This window comes from Dunckerocampus dactyliophorus, chromosome 17 (genome assembly GCF_027744805.1).
Source record: "Dunckerocampus dactyliophorus isolate RoL2022-P2 chromosome 17, RoL_Ddac_1.1, whole genome shotgun sequence".
NCBI lineage: Eukaryota > Metazoa > Chordata > Actinopteri > Syngnathiformes > Syngnathidae > Dunckerocampus > Dunckerocampus dactyliophorus.
Window position 1 is genome coordinate 3,689,689 of NC_072835.1, and position 26,445 is coordinate 3,716,133.

The 26,445-nt window shown below is 39.5% G+C and overlaps 1 protein-coding gene across 1 annotated transcript in view; it reads left to right on the top strand.

Annotated features, from left to right (window-relative positions):
* The window catches only part of npdc1a (neural proliferation, differentiation and control, 1a), a 40,263-nt gene that overhangs the window by 12,878 nt on the left and 940 nt on the right, over positions 1 to 26,445 (top strand). Inside the window, exons 2-8 of the mRNA XM_054756591.1 lie at positions 8,330 to 8,476; positions 22,603 to 22,716; positions 22,786 to 23,004; positions 24,894 to 24,960; positions 25,226 to 25,316; positions 25,401 to 25,477; positions 25,555 to 25,651. Of these exons, the coding sequence (XP_054612566.1) occupies positions 8,330 to 8,476; positions 22,603 to 22,716; positions 22,786 to 23,004; positions 24,894 to 24,960; positions 25,226 to 25,316; positions 25,401 to 25,477; positions 25,555 to 25,651 (812 nt within the window). The remainder of the gene's footprint in view (positions 1 to 8,329; positions 8,477 to 22,602; positions 22,717 to 22,785; positions 23,005 to 24,893; positions 24,961 to 25,225; positions 25,317 to 25,400; positions 25,478 to 25,554; positions 25,652 to 26,445) is intronic.

The window sequence follows — 26,445 nt, forward strand, 5'->3', positions numbered from 1 at the left end:
CATAGGTGTTTTCTTTCATCTGCAGCCAATTTAAGTAAGAGGCTTCATTGTCTTGCCAACTTTTTTTCTTTTTTATTTCATATGTAGCCCATGTAGGCTGCACGCTACTTCATTACCCCTCAATTGTATGTTTTTCTTTCATCTGCAGCCCTTTTAGGCAGCCAACTACTTCATTGTCTCTGTAGTATTTGTTTTTCTTTCATCTGCAGCCTGTTTCGGCAGGAAGCTACTTTATTATCTCTCCAAATTTTTTGTTTTTATTTCATCTGCAGCCCGTTTAGGCCAGAAGCTCTGGCGTCTACACCCTGTGACCCTTTTGATATAGACATTAGATTGATCAAATTGTACACAATAGACCAAAAAATGATTCAGTAAAGTTTCATCCAGGAATCACGTGGTTGGAACGACAGCTGAAAACATACTGTATCCCTTTTTCTTTGCTTTGCAGCCCGTTTAGGCAGGAGGCTACTTCATTATCTCAACACATAGCGTTTACACACTATATATAACTTAGTTCATCAAGTTATTGTTTATGTCAACAAACTTGATCAAAAATTGACTTGTGTTTTCAGAAATGTAAACACTCTTGTTCCTCATAATAATGATGAAGGCTGGCAGGAACGAAAAGGCAACCTTGACAAATCAAGCGCGGCGTGCTTGTAAGATTGGCTTTCCACTTGATTAGGAACTCATTCGGGAACACATACGAACACATTCTGGATGCCATCGGAGCGTCAGGAAATCAACACAATGGACGACGTGTACGTCTCATTTCCCGCCTCACGCTTCCTCCCCGCGTCTCTTGGGCCGAGGCCGTCTGACAGACTAAAACGGGGACACAAAAGCTTGCGTGGTTTGCCTCTTTGTTGCCTCGTAGCAGAGCAGTGCACACACAGATGCCTGGCAACAGCAGCAGATGTGGAAGAAGTCATGTACTCTGTAGGGAGAGTTGCGTAATGTTGTTTTCACACGGTGGCCATCATCAGACATGCTCTCCCTCTTCCTCGCTCTTTGCTTTCCTCCCCTTTTCTCCCTGATTGAGCGGTTTCATTTAGCCAGAGTGCAGTGGAGGAGGGTGGGGTGGGGTGGTGGGGTTTCGACGCAGGGCCACCACCTCCAATGAAGACCTGACATTCGCTGTCACTGCGGCGTCTGCAGCCGTGTTCTTTCATGTTTTTTGTGCACAGTAACGAAGCCACAGGCAGCGTTTCCCACAGAACTGCAGTCTATTTGTGCTGGTGGGCTGTCGTCATGACGCATGTGCATGTACTTTTTTTTAAAAAAGGTTAAAAGTACATAGACCAGTGTAGAATACTACATATCATAACGTCTTTGAATGTGTCTTCTGAATGCCTTATATTTGGATTTTACTTGATTTAGCCATTTTTATGCTTGAAAAGGCTTCATTTAGGCAAAAAAAGTGTGGCGAGGGATTACTAAATTTGAAAAATGAATTTAAAATTAGTGTAATAACAGAGGCATATTATAGGGTTTATTGTATTAAAAAATGCATTTTTAGGGATTTTGATGGGTGTGTTGATAATAAGTGAAAATAAGAAATATATAAGACGTAATATAGACGCACATGTTAGCATTAGCCTGTTCTGTACAGCAGTGGTCCCCAACCCCCGGGGGGCCGTGTGTCATTTGGTACCGGGCCACACAGAAAGATAAAACAATTTCCATTATTTCATTTTATTTTTTGTTTTATTTTGAAAAGTGGCCGTATTCTGTCTGTTACATCCGTCCCACTTGACGCATGTCCATTGTGCGTGTGCTAACTTTATCTCATGCCGCACAGATAGACTACTACTGTATTTTTACCATTTTTCTTTCACCTCATATTTGGTGTCAAATGCTGATACTATGTGGGAATGCATAAAGGTAAGTTTTGATGACTTATTGAGTGCTAATGTGCACATTTGTCTCAAGTTAATTCATGCTAGCAACACTGCCTTTTACCACACACGTCAAACAGCCATGTAATCATCTCTCTGGAAAAACTTGTCTGGAACTTCAACTGGTGGATGGTGGATCGCCATTCATTTTGTGCTTTTAATTTGATGTTATTCATGTCTTCGTTTTACACAATACATCATAAATAAGATACATTTGTGAGAACACAAGCCGGTCCGTGGGTCAAAAAGGTTGGGGACCACTGCTGTACAGTACTTCCTGTGGTGGATATTGTCTCATCACTGTAACATTACTGCCACCTAGTGACCAGTGTAGAATACTACACAACATCACAATGTCCTTGAATGTGTCTTCTGAATGAACGCCTTATTTTTGTATTTTACTTCATTTAGCCATTTTTAAATTGCTAAATTTAGGCCAAACGTACATTTTGATTAAATATGCATGCCTTTGACTAATAATAGGCTGTATTTTTTAAATTAATATATTTATTATGAGTCACGAAATTTGAAATGGCGATGGACGACCGTATCCCAACATTGTCCAGCACTTCGTTATCGATATTTTGTGCATTAAAGATGCCAAAATTGTAAGAATACATGCGTGGCTATCTGAACAAAACATCCACATCTTAGCTTTGTGTTTATAGCTGACGAAGCACATGCACGTGTAATATGCTCATACAGTATATCGGCTTCATAATGACTTATATTTTTAGAATATAACCACAGGCCACACTGTGGGAGCGCCCCTATTTTAGGTGCTGAACCACAGCATTCAGATGATTTTTCCAGCTCCTCTGATCACCTCGTGACTAGTTCCCTAATAGTTAGTCCCTAAGGTTTTTTCCGCTTTAATTAAACCTGGGTCTCAGCCCAGTTGTTGTCAGTTTTATTTTTAAAGCCATAATTAGTCCATGTTCTGGGGTGGGTAGCTTTATGAGTCATCATGTGCACCTTCACAGCCTCCTCCGACTACATGTGACAAAGTAGAAGTCACCGTCAACATCTATTTTTATGTCACGACTTCAAGCGGAGTCAAGCGGTGGCCCTTCTCCAAGCGTTAAGGGTTGTGGCACTGAAGGAAATGTAAGCTCTCCTGAGCAGGAAGTAAGACGTGACAGCAGGAAGTAAGATGTAAGTAAAAAATAGATGCAGTGATAGACGCAGGCGTGAATTAATGGAGACATTCATCCAGGCTGTCATAATCAGCAGAAAGGTGAGAGCTGTTACCTGCCAGACGGAACTGATGAAAGGTGTTTCTGTGGGCCTGTCATTGTACTCGGCTGCCAAGTGTTACACCAAAAAGCTCTAAATGTTTAGGATCCGCCGTAACTTCACTCCTGTCTTCCTTGCGCAAACTGTGCCGGCCGTTTTAAAGACAAAACAAACGAAAGAAAACATCTAAATTGCTGCCAGCCGTCATCTTTTGGAGACATCAGAGAAGGTATCACCCAAACATGACAGGGAATGTCATCATTTGGTGCAGAGCAGGGGTGTCCCAAGCCCAGCCCAGGGGTCATTTGCGGCCGGTGGCTGTTTTTTTTTTTTTTTAATTGGCCAGCGCCACATTAAAGAAATAGAAGATAACAAGAAAAAAACAAAACAAAACCTTTAAAAAATATATATAATGAGAAAATCGTAATTTTATGAGAATTAAGTCGTAATATTATGAGGAAAAATAACTGTTTGGTAGCATAAAGTTGAAATGTTAAAGAAAAAAGACTTTAAAAGTCTTTTTTCTTTAACATGAAACATGATTTGTGACATGACAAAATGATCATTGAATAATAATAAACGAAATGATAATATGTTTAAAAAAAAAAAAAAGAGGTCGAAATTATTGATTATCGATCAATTTTAGCACAATTAGCGACCAGGAAAATTAGTTATTGTGACGACAGGCTGTACGTGACGTCATTCGCAGTAAAGAGTGTAGCTCAGTGAAGAATCGAGAGAGAGCAGAAAACAGAAGCCAGCGTGGAAATCAGAAAGTGAGAGGTGATTTTGCAAAAGTGAGTGAGGAGTTTAATTGTGTGCGCCCTCTCTCTTTTGTCCGTAATTTTACTCCCCGTGGTATTATTTTTACCGTTTTGGTTTGAGTTGTTACACTCTTTTCTATGTACAGTAGTGTACTCCCGCCAACATTTAATAGTGAAGTGGCGCCATAAGCAGACAGCTTTATATCAAGCTTTCATGGCAGCAATGAAAGCAATGAATGAATGAATGCCAGACAGTGAATGACAAAGAGTCCATGTCAGACTTGACTAACAGCCAACTATTTGTAGCGAGCTATGTCAGGAGTAAACGCACACGTGTAAGACCTGAACCGTGTGTGTGACATACACGGCATGTAGTATGTTCAACCGAGAGCTGTTCTTTCACTCATTCATTCTGCAGCGTGCGTCTTGCCACAACATCAATAAGCCAAACGTTTTTCCAGCGAGGGCCACATAGTGAACAATGAAAGGATGCAACTTTGCCACTTTGATATTTAGTAAAGCTGTGCTAAGAAGTGATATAGTGTGTATTTCAAGAAAAACGTGCATCTCAGCCTTGTCATGTACTGCAGGTGAAAAAGCATTAGTATCAACTTCACGCTTCCATTTGTGCTGTTGTTATTATTTTCCAAATAGTTCAGATTTCTTCTTAAATCTTTCAAAAAATGTTTCTTTCTTCTTCTTCAATTATGACTTTATTCCTATAATATTTTAACTTTATTCCCATAACTTTTTACCCAAACCAAAAATTACAGGTTGCAAATTAGTTTTTTTGTTTCTCATAATAATACAACTTAATCAACTAATATAACAACTCTATGCTTCTAAAATTACATGATCTTTCCACATAATATTATGAGTTTATTCTCATAAAATTGCGACTTTTTTCATGTTAGAATACAATTTTTTTTCTCTTAACATTTTTACTTTATCCTTTAAAATTATAAAATTTCAGCAGTTTTTTTCTGCTGTTTTAAAAAAAAAAAAAATTATACGTTTTCCAACTATTTCAACTTTCTTCTTCTTTCCAGTAATTACAACTTTATTCATTGCTTTGTTTTTTTACTCATAATATTATGGCTAAAAAACCCGTATTTTTTGTTGAATATTTCAACTTCATGCTACTAAAATGATGTTATTTTCCCCCATAATATTACAAGGTTATTTTCATATAATTATGACTTTTTTCTCGTTAGATTACAGCTTTTTTCTTCTAATATTGTGACTTTATTCTTGTAAAATTACTGCTCCCCATTGTTGATCAGCCTGCGTATAACTCTTTATTTTTATTTTAGGGGTGGAATAAATTCGTGGTTGGAAATGAATAATAATACAAAACAGTCTGTATAATAAAAAGAGGCGGCAAGTAGAGCACACAATAAAAGTTAAATGTGTTCAGAGGTAATAATTGCACATTTTTACAAGCGTACGCAAACAGCAGGAGGACGGCAGGATAATAAATAAAGCAAGCAAGCAAAGCCAAGCATCACGGGTGCAGCACGCGTCCTCCTGCGGCACATCTGCTCCTTTAATATCTCACATCTTCGCTCACGTCGTTGCCATGGAGGTCGCTCCGATCCCTGGTACCGCCATCTTCCCTCCTGAGTGACTAATACGCTCCTCTTATGTAAAAAACAAAAGGATTGGACTGCAGCAAAATAAAAGCATGCTTTAATAGAATCACATTCACACTCTATTCGCATTAGAGTGCACATGCAGGAGACGTGAGCGACGGTGCCCTTTTCGACATTTCATAGCCGTCCTGAGATGACCCGTTCTTTCCCAACCTTTCTCATTCTCCCGTCAGTGATGCGATTACCTTTTATGTGCCCTCCTGCCGGCTTTGTAATCTGCTCCGATGGCGCGACAACACCTGCTGCAATGCCCTGACCCACTTCTTGCGCTCGCATTTTAGTGGTGCAGCTTCATGCAAGGCGTGGATGCCATTTTCTATCATCTTGACCACGTTTCCTTCATTGATGATTGGCGAGAAATTGACAGTAGATTCATTTCATTTTTCATTGGATGAGAGAATCGCTCTCTGAGTGTTCTGAACTCCTGTTTATTAACAACGCAGCATGAAAGTTTGGTAGATTGTGTAGAATTTATTGTTAATTAACGCTGAGCCAAAGTGGAGCGCACCGCTTGGCTGCAGCCAGCAGGGGTGCTGTTGATTCGCTATCATGCAGTTTGCTGTCTAATGAAGAGGAGCATGATGTAAGCATTGAGATGCTCCCATCCCATTAAAAAAAACAAATAATGAAATAAAAATTAATACATTAATATGAATTAATATAAAATATTATACAAATACTAATAATACTATATACGTGTATATATATATGTACAGTATATATAGCCTTGATAAATTGACATGTGCGTGCGTGTTTGTTTACCTCTTGCTTTATGACAGGCTGAATGACAAGAGGGTTCACCCTGCATTATTCAGGGTGTGTTGCTTCTCTATTGGAATTCAAGATTCAAGAGTTTTATTGTCATATGCACAGTAAAACAGGTAGTTCTGTTATGCAATGAAATTCTTGTTCTGTTCATTCTCCCAAAAAAAGAAAGAAAAACACAAGAAAATGAATAAGAACATCAGAAACATAAATACCAATAAATTAAGCAACAAAAATACCAATAAATTACCGTAAAGCACTGTGTATAAACCGCACTTTTTTTCCATTGGTAAGAAGCAAAAAATCAGGGTGCGGTTTATACACGATGACAGGTCTGTGACCAGACGCAGAAATTGACGAGAATCCCATTTTAGAATAGCCGTCTGTGGGTCAGACAGTTGCTTTGACTTTAGCGCCCTCTGCTGTACAGTTGCTGAAAATGCTTGTGTATGCAACTAACTGATCTGACGGCTGTCTGTATTTTCACACAGTGAAACGATCTCTATATACACTGAAGCTAACCTAAGCTAAGTTTATTCAAATTCACACTGAAGCAATGCAATAAAATAATAATAGAGAAAAAGAGAAGCAATGAAAGATAAGATATCAAAACATCTCTGAAAATTGCAAATTTCTTTATTTAGATTTATTATTATTATTATTATTATTATTATTATTATTATTATTATTAACTTGTGCTTAGCCATAATATTAAAGATCTAGATGTTGAAGTTCAGATTTCTCCTTTATTCTTCTTTTTGAAATTGCTTAGTATCTTTACGCATGTTGATTTGAGATGAAAGAGTTGGCAAGCATTTATGAACTAAACATTTTTTTTCTCCGCCGTGAGCCTGAAAATGGGGGTGCGATTAATACATAATGCTTTACGGTAAGCAACAACAACAGAAGAGACATTAATACAAATAAATAAATAAATATATAGTGCTATGAGTGTGTGCGTGTGTTGCAAGTGCGAGTGAACCCTCCTCTCAGCCATTCAGCCTCTTTGTCCCAGTAGGTGAGTAGTTGAGCTGATACACATGAAGGCACAAAAGCGATGGTTTCTAAGCCAAATGCCACAGCCCTGGTGTGGGAATATTTCACTTTTAAACAGAATGAACAGGGTGAGCTCATGAACACCGACGAACTGATACCGCTACCGCTGGAGGTGCAGCAGAGCCTTCAGTCAACGCATACTGAGGCATTCCAAACTCTTGACATTCCAATTACAGTGTTAAATACTCTTGAGAAATTCAAATGTATTGCTTTTGATACAATGTACCCGCCTTATTATGCCATATAATGAATGAAAAAATGGTCTCAAAACATGTCATATCGATTGTCAACAATAATTTGGAGCACAATTATTGACCAGCAAAATTTGTTACCATAGACCAATCGTTTTTTTACTTGTCTCATTTAACATCTGCACTTTCAACTTATTCCTATTTTGATCACTTTTATTAAATTTGAATCCTATTTTATCCTGATTTTTAAAATTTGGATGTCTTCTTTTTCTTAAAACTGCACAACATTTATTGAGTGTCATTATTTTCTTTTCTATCTGCTTGCTCTCTTTTTATTTGAGAAGGGGTAGCTCTGCTTCTTCCTACTTTTAGACATGTATGTAACCATGTGGTGTTGTTTTTTTACATTTAAAATTAATTCAGTCAAAGCAATGAATAAATGCATTAATGAATTAATTAATGTAAGAGATGAATAGATCAATAATTTTCTTCATGTTCAGGAGATCAACACTGTTTTTGTTTATTTATTATTTTTTTTATGTACTTCCAGATTTTTCTCATTTGGTTGAAACATTGAGAAGGCTTTTTTTCTTCATTCCTACGTGAATAAAGCATGAATCTTCACCCCAAAAGGAGGATTCCTTTCCACTAAACGTGGCCTAGAAAGAAAAAAAGCTACATTTGAGTCGTATAGAAGTCACCAGAAGCATTTCGGTGTTGTTGTGTTTGGATACGGCATAACCAAAGTGTCACTGTGTCGCTCGCAGCTGGCAGAAAGTGCCCTCGCCTTGACTGTGCCAAAGAGGGACGCAATCTGTGCCCTCCCGGCCTCACCGTCTGTGGCTCCTGCCTGACCCCACTGGTGGAGAACGAGATGGGACGCTGCGTGATCAGGAAGAGATACCATCAACACGGTAAGGACAGTGTTTCATGACGTCGTCGTCAAATTTGCATAATTTGTCATGACGTATGTGAATGTAATTGTCATAAGGGCATAGGAGAGACCCGCTGCTCGTTGAGAGGAGCGATATGTGCTTTGATGTCAGAATCTCCAAAAGTCTCTATAAGAGCAGAAAATGTCGCTAGATTTGTTGCTAGTTTCTTTAAAAAAAAATAAAATAAAATTGTCGTCTACTGTATGGCGTTGTCACGACAAACTGCATTCACAGGCAGTCCTGTTATAATGTGTTTATCAGGGTGGACAGGTAACGCCAAACCTATTTGTAGCAGCCTTCACAAATAAATTCAAATATATCATTTTCAAATTATGTTAAAAAAAAAAATACAGAAGTACCTCGCATAACGTAAACCTCCTTTTACGTAAATTCCACTGAACGTAAAGAATTTATGTAAAGTTTTTGCATCGTATTACGTAAGAAATTCCATATAACGTAAAGCGTCAAGTCGGTGCGAGTTCAGAAATTTGATTTGAATAGCTCGCGTGACAGAGAGAGGGAAACATTTTCCATGACTAACAAAGTACACTTGGTGACGCCTTCTGACGCTTCACGCTCTCTGGCTGATTATCGGGGCACCGCCTACGCTCTCATCTCATTGGCTGACTTATACAGCGCATACGTGAGTTTGTGTGAGAGACAGGCTTCTCCCTTCAACCTCCCTTCCTCTTCATAGTCGCCCTTAAACTAGTTGATTGTTTTTCGAGGGAAAGGCTTCTTGAGACGTCATCTGTACTTCTGTGAAGAAGGTGTCGGACGTTTCGCTCCTCATCCGAAGAGCTTCGTCAGCGAACTAACAAGTGCTGGTAGCCTAGGCCTTAAATACAGTAAGAGTGGGCGGAATTGGTGTGCCAACACCCTCCTCCTATTGGTTCCTTACACTAAGACTGGGCGGAGTTGTGGTATAATCCTCTCCTGCCATTAGCACCTCCGATAAAAGGGAAGTGTAGCTCCCTGTAGTTGGGTATGAACGACTCTGATACTGGCTCGTTAGCATCTATTGTTCTGGCTCGGCCCTGGCTCCACGTCATTTGCAAGACTAAGAGCTGTGGGTTTTGGTCTCAGTAACCTGCTGAACACAGGGTCCAAATTAAACCTCAAACCACCATTTCGATTCAATGATGGGTTCTGTTGTTTGACAAAAATAGCTTCCTTTACTCCTCTTTCAAACCATCTGTTTTCTTTGGCCAAAATCTTTACCTCGCTGTCCTCAAAAGAGTGATTGGTCGCTTTAAGGTGTAGATGTACTGCTGATTGAGGACCACTAGCATTGTCCCTGCGATGTTGATAAAGCCTTTTTTGGAGCATTTGCTTAGTTTCCCCAATGTAGTGCTCTTTGCATTCCTCATCTTTACAGTGGATGGAATAGACCACATTGCTCTGTTTCTGGTTTGGAGCCTTGTCTTTAGGATGCACTAATTTTTGTCTCAGGGTATTTACTGGTTTGAAATAGGTAGGAATTTTGTGTTGCCATAAGATCCTCTGGAGTTTTTCGGAGACCCCCGCTACATAAGGGACTACCACTCCTCTCCTTTTGGGTTTCTTTCCCTACTCTCTTCTTTTGACATTTGTTAAAAGCCCACCGCGGGTACCCACAGGTTGAGAGCGCTCTCTAGACATGTTGTGTCTCCTTTTTCCTTCCCTCAGCACTAGTTGGTATTTGTTCCGCTCTATGTTGGAGGGTCCTAATAACCCCTAGTTTATGTTGTAGTGGATGGTTTGATTCAAAAAGCAGGTATTGGTCAGTGTGTGTGGCCTTTCTAAAGACCTCTGTAAGTAGCTGTCTGTCCTCTCCTATCATTACCTTGCAGTCTAAGAAGGCTAGTTGGTTCTCTTTAGTGTCCTCGCGAGTAAATTTGATATTGGTGTCCACCGCATTGATGTGTGATATATATAAATATATGTGTGTGTATATATATATGTGTGTATATATGTGTGTATGTGTCTATATATATGTATATGTGTATATATGTGTGTATATATATATATATATATACAATATATATATATATATATATATATACAGTATATATACCGTATTATATGTACATGGATATTTACTGTTTTTAATCTAATAATATCATACTTAAAAATATAATAAAATAAATTATAAAATAGGAAAAAATACATAAAAACTCGAAATAAAAATATAAATATACAATATAAATAAAAATGTATATATAAAAGCCACCATTGTTCATGTTTTATGACCAGGCACAAGCACACACGGCAACTATAAGAGTCTCATGGGTTCATTGAATGGAGGCGTTAACTGGAGCCTTTGCAGTGTTTTGTAAAGGCAGGATGCGAATGCATCTCCACGCTAACTCCTCCAATGTGACTGGATGGATAAACCCGATTAAAGAAAGAAGACAATTAGTGGCTTAAATGGGCTCGCTGTTTGGTTCGCTTGGCAGGAGAATAGCTTGACATTTACAGGCAGCACAAAGTCTCATTTGTCAGATGGAACATTTCTAGGGAGGGAGCTGGAGTTACTTCTCCCGATTTCTCTGCCAGACACACCGTGAGATGACGCTCATTAAAGCTGAAGGGAGAGGAGCAAGAAAAGGCCAGCCAGCGACCCCGAAAGAAATACTTCATTTTATCATCGTATTTTCCGCACTAGAAGTGTGGCATGCGTGTGATGGCGCCGCTCCTAACAGCATTCAGTTCACACGAGAAGAAGACGAAGCCAGAGGGAGGTGGCAACGGTTACACCAGGGGTGTCCAAAGTGCCGCTCGGGGCTGTTTTTTATTGCCCCATGGCACATTCTAAAAATACAATTAACCAAGAAAACAGCAAAAAATAAAAAAAAACAGTAGTAATTTTACAACAATAAAGCTGAACTCTTCGGAGAATAAAGTCATAATATTAATGTCATCTTGTGGGGGAAAAAAGTCATAATTTTACGACAAAAAAATCATATTATTGTGAAGATCATGTCATTTTTAGAAGCATTAAGTTGAAATATCAAATACAAAAGATGTTATTTTCTCAAGTCGTAATATTATGAGAAACAAAACAAAGAATGCAGCTGAAAATTCTGGCAAATTAGGTTGGGAAAAAGTTATTGTATTAGGAGAATAAAGTCAAAATATCATAAGAAAAAACGTTGTCAGGAAAAAAGGTTGTCATTTTATGAGAATAAAGTCATAATATTTTGAGGAAAAAAAATGTAATTTTTAGGAGCATATTGTTGAAATATTAAAGAAAAAAGATGTTATTTTCTGAAATCGTAATGTTAACAAAACAAAACAAAGAATGCGGTTGCAAATTTTGGAAAATTAGGTTAGGAAAAAGATGATTTTACGAGAATAAAGTCATAATATTACGAGAAAATAAAAACAATTAAAATTTTTAGAAGCATAAAGTTGAAATATTAAAGAAAAAATGTTATTTTCTAAAGTCATAATGCTAGGAGAAACAAAACAAAGAATGAAGTTCTAAATTTTGGGCAATTTGGTCGGGAAAAAATTACAATATTACGAGAATAAAGTCAAAATATTATAAGAAAAAAAGTTGTCACCAGACAGGAAAAAAAGTTGTCATTTTATGACAATAAAGTCGTAATATTCTGACGAAAAAAACATGCTATTTTTAGAAGCATAAGGTTGAAATATTAAAGAAAAAAATATTTTCAAAGATCGTAATGTTAGGAGAGACAAAACAACAATGCCGTTGCAAATTTTGGAAAATTAGGTTGGGGAAAAAGTTACAATATTATGAAAAATAAAGTCAAAATATTATGGGAGTGATCAAGTCGTAACATTGCAAGAAAAAGAACATTTAAGTGTTGACATATTTGGAGGAAAAAAACCAAGACAAATAGAAATATAAGAAAAGAGTGTTATTTAAGGAGGAAAGCTTCATGTTTATAATAATTATACACTTTTTCACCCACATCACAAAGCTGAGATGCAGACTGTTTTTCCTTGTTTTCTTTATAACTTCTTAGCAACAAAATGTAAAATATCAAAGTGGCCTGTCCATCCTTTCATTTTTCAGTATGCCGCCCTCGATGGAGAAAGTTAGGACACCCCTGCTATACACCAACAAGGACACAAACAAAAGCTACAGAAGCTGAAATAAGTCACATTTTTTTAGCATTATGAATATAATAAAAACGTACCTGTTTAACAAATGTCAGAATGCTCTGGAAGAAGACACTTTTAATACGTGACATGACGCAAACAGCTGTATTTTCACACCTGAAACTCGTTTCTGGATTCACAAACGTGTATATTTGGTTAGTCAGCGGCTGACGCAGCAGCTACATTCTCCAAGATAGACATAATTAGTGTCCTAATGAAACAATCCACACAGGTATCGCATCATTATGTTGCACATTACTTACAGACACATAGTCTCCAAGGCGGAAGCGCATGAGAAAGTATTCCGTAACAAAAGGTGTCCTGATTTATGCGCCTAACTGCATCCCGAGCTCAAATCATTGAATGAATTATTGTGGCCACGAGATGTTGCCCAAAAAACAACCACTGTAACTTAAAGGCAGCACATTAAGTCAAATTATATATACACTGTATATATATATATATTACACTGTGTATATATATATATATATTACACTGTGTATATATATATATATATGTGTGTATATACTGTATATGTGTATATACAGTAGTACCTCGCATAACGTAAACCTCCTTTTACGTAAATTCCACTGAACATAAAGAATTTATGTACATTTTTCGCATCGTATTACGTAAGGAATTCCATATTACGTAAAGCGTCAAGTCCGTGCAAGCGACAGAGAGACTAACAGAGTACACTTGGTGACGCCTTCTGGCTTCACGCTCTCATTAGCTGATTATTGGGGCACCGCCTACGCTCTCATCTCATTGGCTGGTTATCGGGGCACCGCCTACGCTCTTATCTCATTGGCTGACTTATCCAGCGCGTCCATGTTTGTATGTGAGCTCCCTTCCTCATCGTAGTCGCCCTTAAACTAGTTTGCACGCATTGAAATCTCTTCTTAATTTGTTTTCTTTTCTTTGTGTTAAAATTACCGGAGTCGTGGGCCCTAAACCAAGTGTAAGTGGTAAGAAAAAAAGGGAAAAGTTGTCAATCGAAACAAAGCAGGAAATGATCCAGAAGCATGACGCTGGTATGAAATGAAGTGATGTTGCTAGACTATACGGCCGTTCCCCATCGACCATTATACCTTATTACCTCATCGACCTTATTTACCTACCTTATTTATCTTATATTTTCCCACCATATTTGGTGGACTTTGAATATTTTGAAGGCCCAAAGGTGTGAGTTTGGGAAGATCTTGGAACGGATTAGGCTATTTACATGTATTTTACGCTTTGTATAACATAAAATCCCTATAACATAAAGGTTCTTGGAACGGATTATTTACGTTGTGGGGTGTCTACTATATATATATACGTATATATTTCATATATAAGTGGCACCTGACTATACTGTAAGTCGCAGGAGCAGCCAAATTATGACAAAAAGTGTGACTTTTAAAAATACAGTAGCTTTTTCTTTTTTCTTTTTTTTCTTTTTTTTTTACATGCAATAGCCTTCACTCCACGTATGCATTACGTAGACCTGCCCACAAGTGCGTATTTTTTGTACTCTTCATGCATTTTGGCTCTTGAATGCGCTCGTATGCTTTTGTTGCATTTCATCAGTATCACTTTTGAGTTCAGTCTCGGAAATCTGGATTAGTACTCGGTGTAGCACTCAATATTTTGGGATTTTGTCCGATACAGGCATAAAAATGAGACATTTGTATCAGGTTATTCTGTCGATGATTCTATTTTGCGCATGAGCGAGAGCTCGTAAAACTGCAACACGCTCAGTGTGTTTGCGGTGTGGAATTATTTAGGCTCCACTCGCTGGCTACTCATGAGAAACAGGCACCGCTGCACGCGCTTTCTCACGGCCGCAGAGCAGCTGCACGTAGCACCAAACAGGAAACAGAAAACCAAAATAAGAGCACAAAACAGGAAAGGTGATATAGTGACATTGTAGCTCTACAGTATATGCTCACTCTGGCATTGATGTAAGAGCACATTTTCTACCTATGCATCAAAATAATAGAACAGAATTTGTCTTCATGATCTATCTCATTATCATATTTCCTCTGCCGTGCCCTAATTAATGGCCCGGCGCGTCATGCCACGCAAATAAATAAAAGCGTCGCACCCCAAGGTGGCTGTAATTACTTGACTATTATTAGGCTGACGCCACCGTGTGTCACAGAACACGCCGCCTGTACTCAAGCAGGTGCTTCCGTTTGGTGGCCATTTATCAACACACAGCAGACCTGGCAACTGTAAAGCTGACAATTCTAGCTGAAGTTTACAGAGGAAACAAAAGTTTGAAAGAACTTTTTTAAAATTATTATTAAATAACGTTATTAAATAATGATTAGATAATTATGATAATTAATTATATCTATCTATATATATATATATATATAGATAGATATAATTAATGCAACATTTTAATTAAATATTGTGTTATTATTATTATTATTAACTAACATTATTCAATCATTACTATATCATTAGGATAATTGTATTATTTATATTTAAAAAATGTAATTTGTTATCATTTAAATAATTTTGAAGTATTTAATTTAAAAAAATAAATAAAAATAAAATAAAATCATGAATACTAATAAAAACAAAAAAACAAAAAAAAATACATATAATTATAAAATAAATAATTATAATAAAATAATTAGTATCATTAATATTGTATTGTATTGTACTTTATTTATCCCACAGCGGGGAAATTCACTTGTTACAGCAGCAAGCAAGATACGCAAGTAAAGAGTACAGTGTAAAGAATACATAGTGACTACAACATGGTTCAGGTGGTGCAGGTGTTGTAGAGCCTGACAGCGGTCGGTATGAAGGACCTGCGGAACCTCTCCTTCTTACACCGTGGGTGTAACAGTCTGCTGCTGAAGGAGCTGCCCAGGGAACCCACAGTGTCATGTAGCGGGTGAGAGGTGTTGTCCATGATGGATGTCAGTTTAGCCAACATCCTTCTCTCCCCCACTTCCTCCACGGAGTCCAGAGGACCGTCCAGGACAGAGCTCGCTCTCCTGATCAGCCTAGTGATCCTGCTCCTGTCCCTGTCCGTGCTGCCCCCTCTCCAGCAGCCCACAGCATAGAAGATGGCTGAGGCCACCACAGAGTCATAAAATGTCCGTAAAAGAGTCCTGCACACACCAAAGGACCTCAGTCTCCTCAGCAGGTGGAGGCGACTCTGGCCCTTCTTGTAGAGGGCGTGGGTGTTGACGGACCAGTCCAGTTTGTTGTTAAGGTGAACACCCAGGAATTTGTAGCTGTCTACCAACTCTATGTCCGCTCCCTTAGTGTTCACCGGTGTGAAGTGAGATGTTTTCCTCTGGAAGTTAATGATCATCTCCTTTGTCTTGCTGGTGTTGAGTTGCAGCTGGTTAAGCTCACTCCAGCTGACAAAGTCCCTGATGACCGTCCTGTATTCCAGATCATTCCCCTCTGAAACACAACCAACGATGGCTGTGTCATCGGAGAACTTCTGGATGTGACACTGTGTGGAGTTGTGTGTGAATTCCGAGGTGTAGAGGGTGAAGAGGAAAGGGCAGAGCACCGTACCCTGAGGGGCACCTGTGCTGCAGAGTACCATGTCAGACACACAGTGACGGAGCCTCACATACTGTGGTCTGTTGGTGAGGTAGTCTATAACCCATGCAGTCAGGTGTTGGTCTATTATGGTGTTGGTAATATTATTGCAAATATTGATATTCTTACAAAAAATGTATTTGTATGTAATGTATTATTATTATTATTATTTAGTGTATCAATATTAATATGATGATATTATTATTATTATTATTATTATTATTATTATTATTATTATTATTATTATTAAGAAACATAATGAACACATATCCCTTTCTCTACCAAGTATTATTTAATGTAATGTCCCTATTATGGTGTCTCTTTTATTTGTCGAGTAAACCCTAATGGTCTCTGCCGTTGACGATATGAGGAAATCCATGATTAAATAAATATGAATCGAAGAACAGACATGATATTTGTACTGTACAGTATATGTATTCCATGTTGTCATGTGTTGTACTGTGTGTTGTTGTTGCTGTCACTCCTCTTCTCTGCCGTCCAAGCAAGCAAGCAATCAAGCTGTGTGTCCTTTCCCAGCGCCTGTTGATTGATTTTGCTCTCCTGTCCATCTTGGCTCCGTGTCTTCATTCCCTCTGCCTGTCTCTCTCTCGTGCATCTTCTCCTCTCCTCTCTCTGCGTCTTCCTCCCGTCTCTGACAACACCGTGGTGCAGTGTCATGTGATCCTGGCATGTATTTATTTCTTTATTTCAATCCAGCCCGCCCACGCACACTTACATGTCCGTGATGACGTGGACAGCAGAGAAGCCGTCGTGTCGAGCGTTGGTGTGTGTTTGCTTCAGCATGAATAATTGACTAGACGGGTCTGCGGCCGGAGGACGGACGCAGGACAGGTTGAATAAACATGTGCTAAATAGGAAGCCAGTGCATGACATCATTAAAACAATTGAAGCATGACGTGCATAAAAGTGGATGAATCTGGGTCGTGGTCCAAATGCAGGACAGTTGCAACCCTTTTTCAAGCAATCTTGCTCCAATGTGACATGCTCGTGCTTGTCAGTCCCCTAACGGTGTGTACCAAATTTGGTGGCGATTCAACTAAAAACGGTAAAGTTACAGTGGGTTTGTGTCAAGTCCATTTCTTGTGTGGGGTCAAACTTTGGGGGTTAGTAACAGCGCCACCGTGTGGTGTACGTGTCTGAAAACTGAGAGCACATGCAACACAGTGTGCGTGCACGTTTTGACACATTTTCACCCTTTTTTTGGGCAGCGATTCAGGAGCAGAAGAGCGGAGTGTCCACGGTTTCTGACCGTACATATGCTCCCAACAAGCAAGTAGGGCACGGTGTGTTAACACAAGGCAGGAAGATAGCACTTTTTTTATTTATTTTTTTTAAATAAAGTAAACCGGAGTGTATTTGACATGGAGGCGTGTCCTTCCATCAGCAAACACGCGGTGTCTCCTTGCCTCCAAGCTGTGTTCTTTGTTCAGTCAACAGCGGCTTTGTTCACTTTTTAGACGCGGTACTAATGCACACTGCTGTACCCTTGTATGTGTACAGTATAAGTACTGTACACGTACGGTACATGAACGCTATATGTACGGTACATGAACGCTATATGTACTGTACATGTACGCTATATGTACTGTACATGTACGGTATAAGTACTGTACACGTACGGTACATGAACGCTATATGTACTGTACATGTACGCTATATGTACTGTATATGTACGGTATAAGTACTGTACACGTACGGTACATGAACGCTATATGTACTGTACATGTACGCTATATGTACTGTACATGTACGGTATAAGTACTGTACACGTACGGTACATGAACGCTATATGTACTGTACATGTACGGTATAAGTACTGTACACGTACGGTACATGAACGCTATATGTACTGTACATGTACGGTATAAGTACTGTACACGTACGGTACATGTACGCTATATGTACTGTATATGTACTGTACATGTACGCTATATGTACTGTATATGTACTGTACATGTACGCTATATGTACTGTACATGTACTGTATATGTACGCTATATGTACTGTGCATGTACGGTATATGTACTGTACATGTACGGTACATGTATGGTATATGTACTGTACATGTACTGTGTATGTACTGTACATGTACTGAAGGCCAGGGCTGCTCTGTGTCGCATCCATGACCAGTTTTGCTTCCTCACTCCTCATGTTTGCTCTCTTTTGTGGATGTGCGTCATTGTCTTATTGCGTTACATAATACCCAATCAGCATGCACACGTACCCTCAAGCACTCACTGATCACAGAAGAACCCATGAATTGATTGTTTGAAAAAATATATTTTAAATGTGTGGAATTGATCATTCATTAAATCTTTAATTAGTTTTAAACGTATGCAATTCTTATTATTCCTGAATTTAAAATAAATATTCCTAAAGAAAAAGTCACTTTTTGTTTTTGTTTTTTTTTTGCTGTGCAACAATATAAAATCGACAATTGAAAATGCTGATTTATTTGATTCATTTTCCCCATAGTCCACCATGTCTGTCTCTTTAAAGGAACACTGCACTTTTATTGGAATTTTGGAACCATCCACAATCCTTATGTTAGCTATGAACACATACGTCGGTCTCTTTTCTGTGCGTTTTAAAGCAGGTAAAAAGAGCCAGCTCATTACTGTGTGTATGGGACTTACTTATTCCGCCTATAAAGTCTGAAAAAGACTCCACAAAGCGCCAACAAGGTTCCATTTACGCTACATACAGTATAATGTGACGTGCATATTAACCAAGCTACAAGCTACACGCAAGTACTACATGTTATCATGAATGTACATGTTACTACTACATGCTCACAGCATGGATAGAAAACCAGAAACCTTGTTGGAGGTTTTTGGAGGTGTTTTAATAGCGGGCTTTGTAGGCAGCAGAGGTGTATCCCATTGCGTGCACTACTGAGCTGTTTCTTTTTGTCTGTTTTTATATCTTTAGAACGCACAGAAAAGACAAAGACATGTTCATGTCTGATATAAGGATTGTTGATGATGGACACATTTTTTTTTAAGTGCACTTTTCCTTTAAGCAATATGTAGTTACTAGTAGTTTTTGTTGTAAAATAATATTTAAATAATATATATTATTTTCTTTTTATTTATTTTGAAAAAAATACAATTTTTTAAATTACATTTTTTACATTTTGTCCTAAAAAAAGCAAGTTAAAATAAATCATTTTAGATCACATTTAAAACAAACCTATTTCTGAAAAAAAAGAATGTCATTATTGTTATTTTTTAGAACATAAAATGATTTGAATGAATTATTTTGATACTAGAGATGAATATTTATGTGAAATGACAGGTGGGCTATATACTGTATATACAGTATATATATATATTTTTTTTTTTTAAGTCGCACCTTCCAAAATCAATTCTTTCGTAAGAAAAGGGGACCTAATGAAGTTTTTTTTGCTGCCTTGTGCCTGTCGCTTTTTTCCTTTTTAAGCAGGGTGAAAAAGAATTGATAAGTTTTTTAAGTACGCCCACCTGCTTCCTGTGAGTGGCCACAAGAGGGAGGCAGAGTTAACTTATACCTATAGTGACACACACACGTTGGCATTGCATGGAACTCTTGTCATGTGTCCACTTGATAGAAGCGAGCCGGTTCTTCGATGCGATCTCTTGCCATTTATGACTGACTTTTCTCATCATTTAAAGAATTAAGGAGGAAGTAAGCAGGATGTTAAAGCAGTTTCACAATGACATAGGTGCCAGAAGGTGGTGGTTGTGTGTGTATGTGTGTGTGTGTGCGTGTGCGTGTGGTTGGCAGTGTGGGTGTTGTACTGTCGTGGGGGAGTTGGGGTGGGTGCTTGTAAGGAAGAGAGGTGTTTTTTGAGGTTGAAAAGATAACAGCACACATGCGTGTCAGTGGCTCTCCTGTTGAGACGTTTACTGTTTGTTTGTAGTAGTGCCTCAAACACCCCCACAGCCCCCACGCCATCCTCAGCCACTCTCAAGGGGTTAAGGGTCATTATCAAGCTAGTGAGAACAGTCCTTTTTTTTTTTTTTTGGTGGAGTAGTGCGCATCAAACTGCACACGTACGCTCGGAAGCGAGCAAAAAACATAATTCAGCATCTCAATGACCAAGCGCACGCGATAACGAAAGCCAGGAAATCACAAACACGCGCATACAGAGCCACGCAATCCACAAATCACATGAAAGCCCCCTCCCCCCAGTTTCCTGCAAAGCATACAATCCAAGGAGTATTGGCAGCAGCTACTGTGTGTCATTTACACCCAAAACTCCCTTTGCACACTTGCTACAATGCATTCAAGCACACGCTGCAACGCACCACCAACCGATACCAGGCCACATCTCCAGTAGCTATTAAACGTTCCTCTCAGTGTGCAAAGGTGGGTAGCAAGGTTTAAAAAAAACCCCACACATTTCTGCTGAATTCGCAGCGGCATCATTGAAATCTTCAGTTGAAATCAGCATCACGTATTGCTTTGTGGCTCATTTAGTTGCCACATTTTGACCTGCAGGTGCCGCTGGATGGAGATACCACTTACCTGTATAAACGTGGCGTCTAAACGCTGTTTTAGACGGTTAGTTAGATCTGTCATAATGTGGATTTACAAGTACAGATGCACATTTTTAACTTTTTATTTAAGTGTAGTTTGTGCACACTTGGACGTAAGAAGGACCGGAACAAATGAGAATTTGACCAACTGTACCTGTTGATTTGTCCTAATCAAATATCATGATTGCTGCTACCACATCACTGCTATCAGGAGAACCAGAGTATAGAGCGGAGGCAGCCACCTGCTGTGGCCCAGCAAAGTGCACTGTAATCGGCCACACGCTCAGAGCAGCCAGTGTGCCGCTACTGAGGTCAGGAGAACCGGAGTATAGTGCGGGAGGAGCCACCTGGCGTGGCCCGTCTCTGGCAAACCTTTTGCACTTTTCAAACGCCGCAGCGCTGGCGTTTCAAGTGGCCCTTGTATTTTTGGTACTGTACAGTACGTTTTTTTTTTGTTTTTTTTTGCAATTCCACTGTCAAAAATTGGAAACAATCAAAAAGTAATGTTTTCTTTGTTGTTCTTCTCTATGTGATGTTTTTGCATTTCCATTGGCAATAAGTGATAAAAGCTACCAAAACAAGGGTTCTTTTCAGTACTCAACATAGATTTTTGTGAAATGGTCAAGGGTACCAAAATATATATATATATATATATATATATATATATATATATATATATATATATATATATATATATATATATATATTATTATTATTTTTTAATGTACATAACTTTTTTTGTAATTCCTCTCTCAAACGCCGTAAAAGGTACCAAAAATAATGTTTTTTGGTACTGCACTGTACTTTTTTTGTTTTGTTTTGTTTGCAATTCCACTGTCCAAAAGCGGAAACGGAACCAAAAATGTTTTTTTGTTGTTGTTTTTTTGCATTTCCATTGCCAGTAAGTTCTAAAAGGGTCCAAAATCAGGCCCGCTCTTCCGCCAACTTCGTCACTGCTGTGGTACGGTACCACAGTCAAGCCAGCGTAGGGCTCACTGCTGTCACGTGATTGGTCGACTGAACATGGTTAGGTTCATGTTCCACTGGTAGTAATCGTACTATTATTGTAGTATTACTGTACTATTACTATTATTCACGTTTCTGACGCAGCAGTGGAAACAGGAGCCAGGTCCGTGTTTACACTTTCTAGTAGAACTCAACTATGCTGATTGGTGGAAACTGTGTGAAGAGCCCGCCTCCCCGGCACTGCTGGAAGCCAACCACCTGCTAGGTACAGATGGCGCATCCCGCCTCCGAGACACCTGCCGCGGAGCGCACTAAATGGCAGAGCGCCGAGGGGGGGTCCGGCCACGACAAAGCAGGCGGTGAAAGTGTCGTCGCGTTAGAACATTAGCGCACTTTAGCGGCGGCAGATGGCGGGCCCCCTCGGCAGGGTAAAGTGATACCACAGTCATGAACGTGCTGACGCCGCGTGGCTTTTGGTGGCGTAGTCGCTAACTGCGCTGACGCGTAAATATGATATATTGCAGGGCTGGCTTTACAACAGGAACGCCACCATCAGCTCTGCTTTGGCTCCCATTGTCAACGTAGCACACTTACGAGCTCAGTTTCAGCTGATTGCTCCTACCCCCTGCCGTGCTTCCTCCCCCGGCCACACACACACACACACGCACACACTTCCGACCCCAGTTGCCTCGGAGAGCCGGGCCGTACCACAGGAATGTGCCTGAAGGGCTGTTAAACATCAGTTTCGTTTTGTTTCCTTTCAGCCAACAAACAAGACCTGCAGCCTTGCCTTGTCACTTTACGTTTGCTCACATCGTTTATTATTCAGCAGGCAGGACAATTCCGTGTAACGCAACTCAACGTAGCCCTACATCAGTGGGAATGTGCAGCTGAAACATGAAATCTTCTCATCTTGTCTCGTAGCTAAAACAGCCTTCTACCCAGACCCGGATGAAGAGATCGACTTTATCCACTCCTACATTGAAAAACAAGAAGTGTCGGCCTTCGAAGCACCGAAAACGCAGTTGAAACCTCCTGGTAAGAAGAGCTTTCACCAACAACTTCTTTCGTTTCCTGACATTCTTTCTATGGTCTTCTTTCCTCCAGTCGTCTACTCCAATGGCGGAAGCAAAATAGACGCCTCCGAGCAGGAGGGGCAGTCAAGCCAAGATGGCTCCCCGGCCGCAAGCCGGAACGGCACGGCCGCAGGCTCCGGCCGAGCGGGTGTCTCCAACCTGTCCACCCCCCAGCCCGGGGCCACCGGAGTGCAGGACCGAGCGGGGCCGCGTATCGAGGCAGCTCACGGGGACGACAGGATTGTCATCAGTGAGTCGTTTCGAAAGAAATATTCTCACGCTTTTCGGTGTCTTTAGTCACGGATGTATTTTTCACAAATGTTTAGCAATTTTGACCCAAAATGTGTCAAAAACGTGTTGTTGCCACATGATCAAAGACAGTGCATGTTATGCTGCTGGATGAAGCAAAAAGAAGACACCCGTTACCAACGTTTGTAAACGCAAATTTGCAGACTAATTGAGGCGTGACGCTAGCATCATGTGATTTATGGAGGTGTGTTATTTTGAGGCAGGTTTAACAAATCTGAAGGAATTTTGACCAAAAACGTGCCACACTATGGTCAGTTGACACACAATGGAAGACAGTGCATGGTATGCTGCTTACTGCAATGCCTCTCTGAAGTCGGGAAGAAGCAAAAAGAAGACACTGGAAACGAGAATTTGAGCAAATCCGCAGGTAAATTGAAGCGCTACGCTAGCATGATGCGGTTCACGTAGGTCATCGTGCTTGCGCCACGTGATCGACGGCGCTTTGCTCGCCCGTCTATATCTCTGAAAATATATTTTGAGGAGGGTAGAGACAAATCTGGATACATTTTGACCCAAAATGTGCCAAAATATAAGGAAAATGTTCTGTCGACACATCATGGAAGACAATGCATGGTGTGCTGCTTGCTGCAATGCCTTGCTGAACTGGGGGGGGGACAAACAGACGCAGGCCTCTTTTTAATCACTGAAACGTATCTACAGTAAGAACATATAGCAGTGCTCTTAGATGTAGACACACACCTGAAGGCAGTGCATGATATGCTGCCTTCTGCTATGTCTCAAAATAAAAATTCTGGATTCATTTTGACTCAAAATATGCAGGGCTGCTGTACTGTAGACACAAGATTGAAGACACTGCATGATATGCTTCTTGCTGCAATGCGTCACTGAAGGAAGAAGAAAACAGACATAGGCTTTTTAAAAATCTGGATTATTTTGACTCAAAATGTTCCAAAATCTAAGGACAAATAGCAGTGCCGCTGTACTGTTGACACAATATTGAAGACACTGCATGATATGCTGTCCCTGAAGGAAGAAGGAAAATGGACACAGGTTTAAAAAAATAAAATAAAATCTTCATTAATTTTGACTCAAAATGTGCCAATATAGCTGTGCTGCTGTATTGTTGAAACAAGATTGAAGACAGTGCATGATATGCTGCTTGCTACAGTGCATTCCTAAAGGAAGATGAAACATTGACAGTTTTTTTTTTTTTTTCAAATGTGGATACATTTTGACTCCAAATGTGTCGGGCAAAATGAAAGGTCAAATAGCAGTGCTGCTGTACTGCTGACACAACATTGGAGACAGTGCATGATATACCGCTTGCTGCGATACCTCGCCGAATTTAGGAAGGAAAAAACAAACAAAGGCTTCTTTTTTTTTAATCTGGATGAATTTGGACTCAAAATGTGCCAAAATCTTGAGAACAAAGCGTGCTGCTGTACAGTTGACACAGATTAAAGATAGTCCATGATATGCTGGTCTCTGCGATGCCTAGCTGACCTTTGGAAGAAAAAAATGAACGATGAACGACGACGATGAATTTGGACTCAAAATGTGCCAAAATCTAAGAAACAAAGCATGCCCTGTACTATGGACACATGATTGAAGACAGTGCATGATATGCTGCTTGCTGCAAGATCTTGCTTAACTTTGCATGGCATATTTACTACTCGAGTGATAACAAATAGGTGAGATAAGCGATCAACTCATGTTCTGCTTCTCTTAGCGGGCTTTTGATCGGACCGCAGCATATTCTGCACTGTCGTCCGAAAGGGGAATTTGCGACATTTTGCATTTCACAGCCAAATTTGTAGTCAAGCAGTTCCGAATGAGCTTCAGTAATGTTTTTGATTTTTGCTTTTTCAGTCATCATCTCGCTGTTTGTGGCGGTCGGCACCGTGGCGTTGCTCCTGGCGACCGTTTGCTACATCAAGTAAGTCCGCCCACTTTCTGGAAAGCAGAGGTGTCCAAACTTTTCCCACCGAGGGCCGCAGACACAACAGGGGAAGAATTGGATAGATTTTGAGGATAAAAAATGCTGCAAAAGCAGTTTAGGTGAATGTATGCTATTAATAGTGAATAAAAGCTATTTGAAAAATGCTCCAAGGGACAATTTAAAAAAACAAAACAGCACTTTGGACCCCCCTGCTGTAAAATCATTACTGATGACCTGGAATAACTCACGCTGCCCCCTGCAGGTTGCAGAAAGAATCGCGTCTGGCTCAGAAGGTGGACTATCCCGCCTTCAGAGGAGCGGGAGTGACCGCCGCCACAGATGCTGGTAAATCGGTACGTGTTAAAAAAAACAAAACTGTTAATTGTTGAAGAGTTTCTGTCAGCCAACACTTCCTCCTTTCTGCCCTCCGACTGCAGATGGGAGATAAGACGCTGGCCCAAAGTGCTCAAATGTACCACTATCAACATCAGAAACAGCAGATGCTCTCCATGAAGTACGTGGCTTCTTAGTACGTTCATGTTCAAATACGCTTACCCACCCAACCCATCCATCTTCTTCTTCTTCTTCTAGTAACAAAGCCCAACAAAAAGTCATTGATGCCGAAGTCACCTCAGATGAAGAAGAGGCAGGAGACTTCACAGTGTACGAATGTCCTGGACTTGCACCGGTGAGCATGCGCACACACACACACACACACACACACATATAATGTAACAATGATATACAGCAATAATGACATGTTGACGTGTGGAACTCTAACTATGATCCAATGTTATGGAGGATGAAATGGGACAGAATGAAATAAATGAGCACGCCGTGAAATCATGGCTTAAATGTGTCGTTCATTCATTAAAATTGGAAATAAATGCATAAATGTGTTATTAAATATTCCATTGATTTATTAGATAAAGAAATAAACCATGAAATAATGACTTAAATGTGTCGTTCATTCATTAAAAGTGGAATTAAATGTGTTGTTCATGAATTAAAATATCAGTTCATTTGAATGTAAAAATGTGTCAAGTTATTTCAATATTTAATGAATTCTTTTGCTATTTAATGAATGATTTCATGGACCTGCCCTGCAGAGTCTCATTAATTCATCAAACTCATCAGACTCGTTTGTACATGAACTGGTGTTTTTTAATTCACGAACATAAATATAACCTTTCAAATAAGCCGCACTAATCTTATAATAAAAGCTTCTAATAATGTCATATACTGTAATGTTATACAGTACATCATTGTAGCTTATAATGATGTACTCAGGATGTATGATGAAGTAATAGTAAAGATATTTTAATCAAACATAGGTTCTAATAATGTGATAATAGGACAAACAAAATGGTGTGATGTATGTTCCACTGGTACTCTGCAGTTGGCAAAGCTTTACATTAAGACGTGTAGCGAAGCTTTTGTTGTTTTTTTGTTACAAAGCTGTCCTCTGTGACGTGTTGGCCG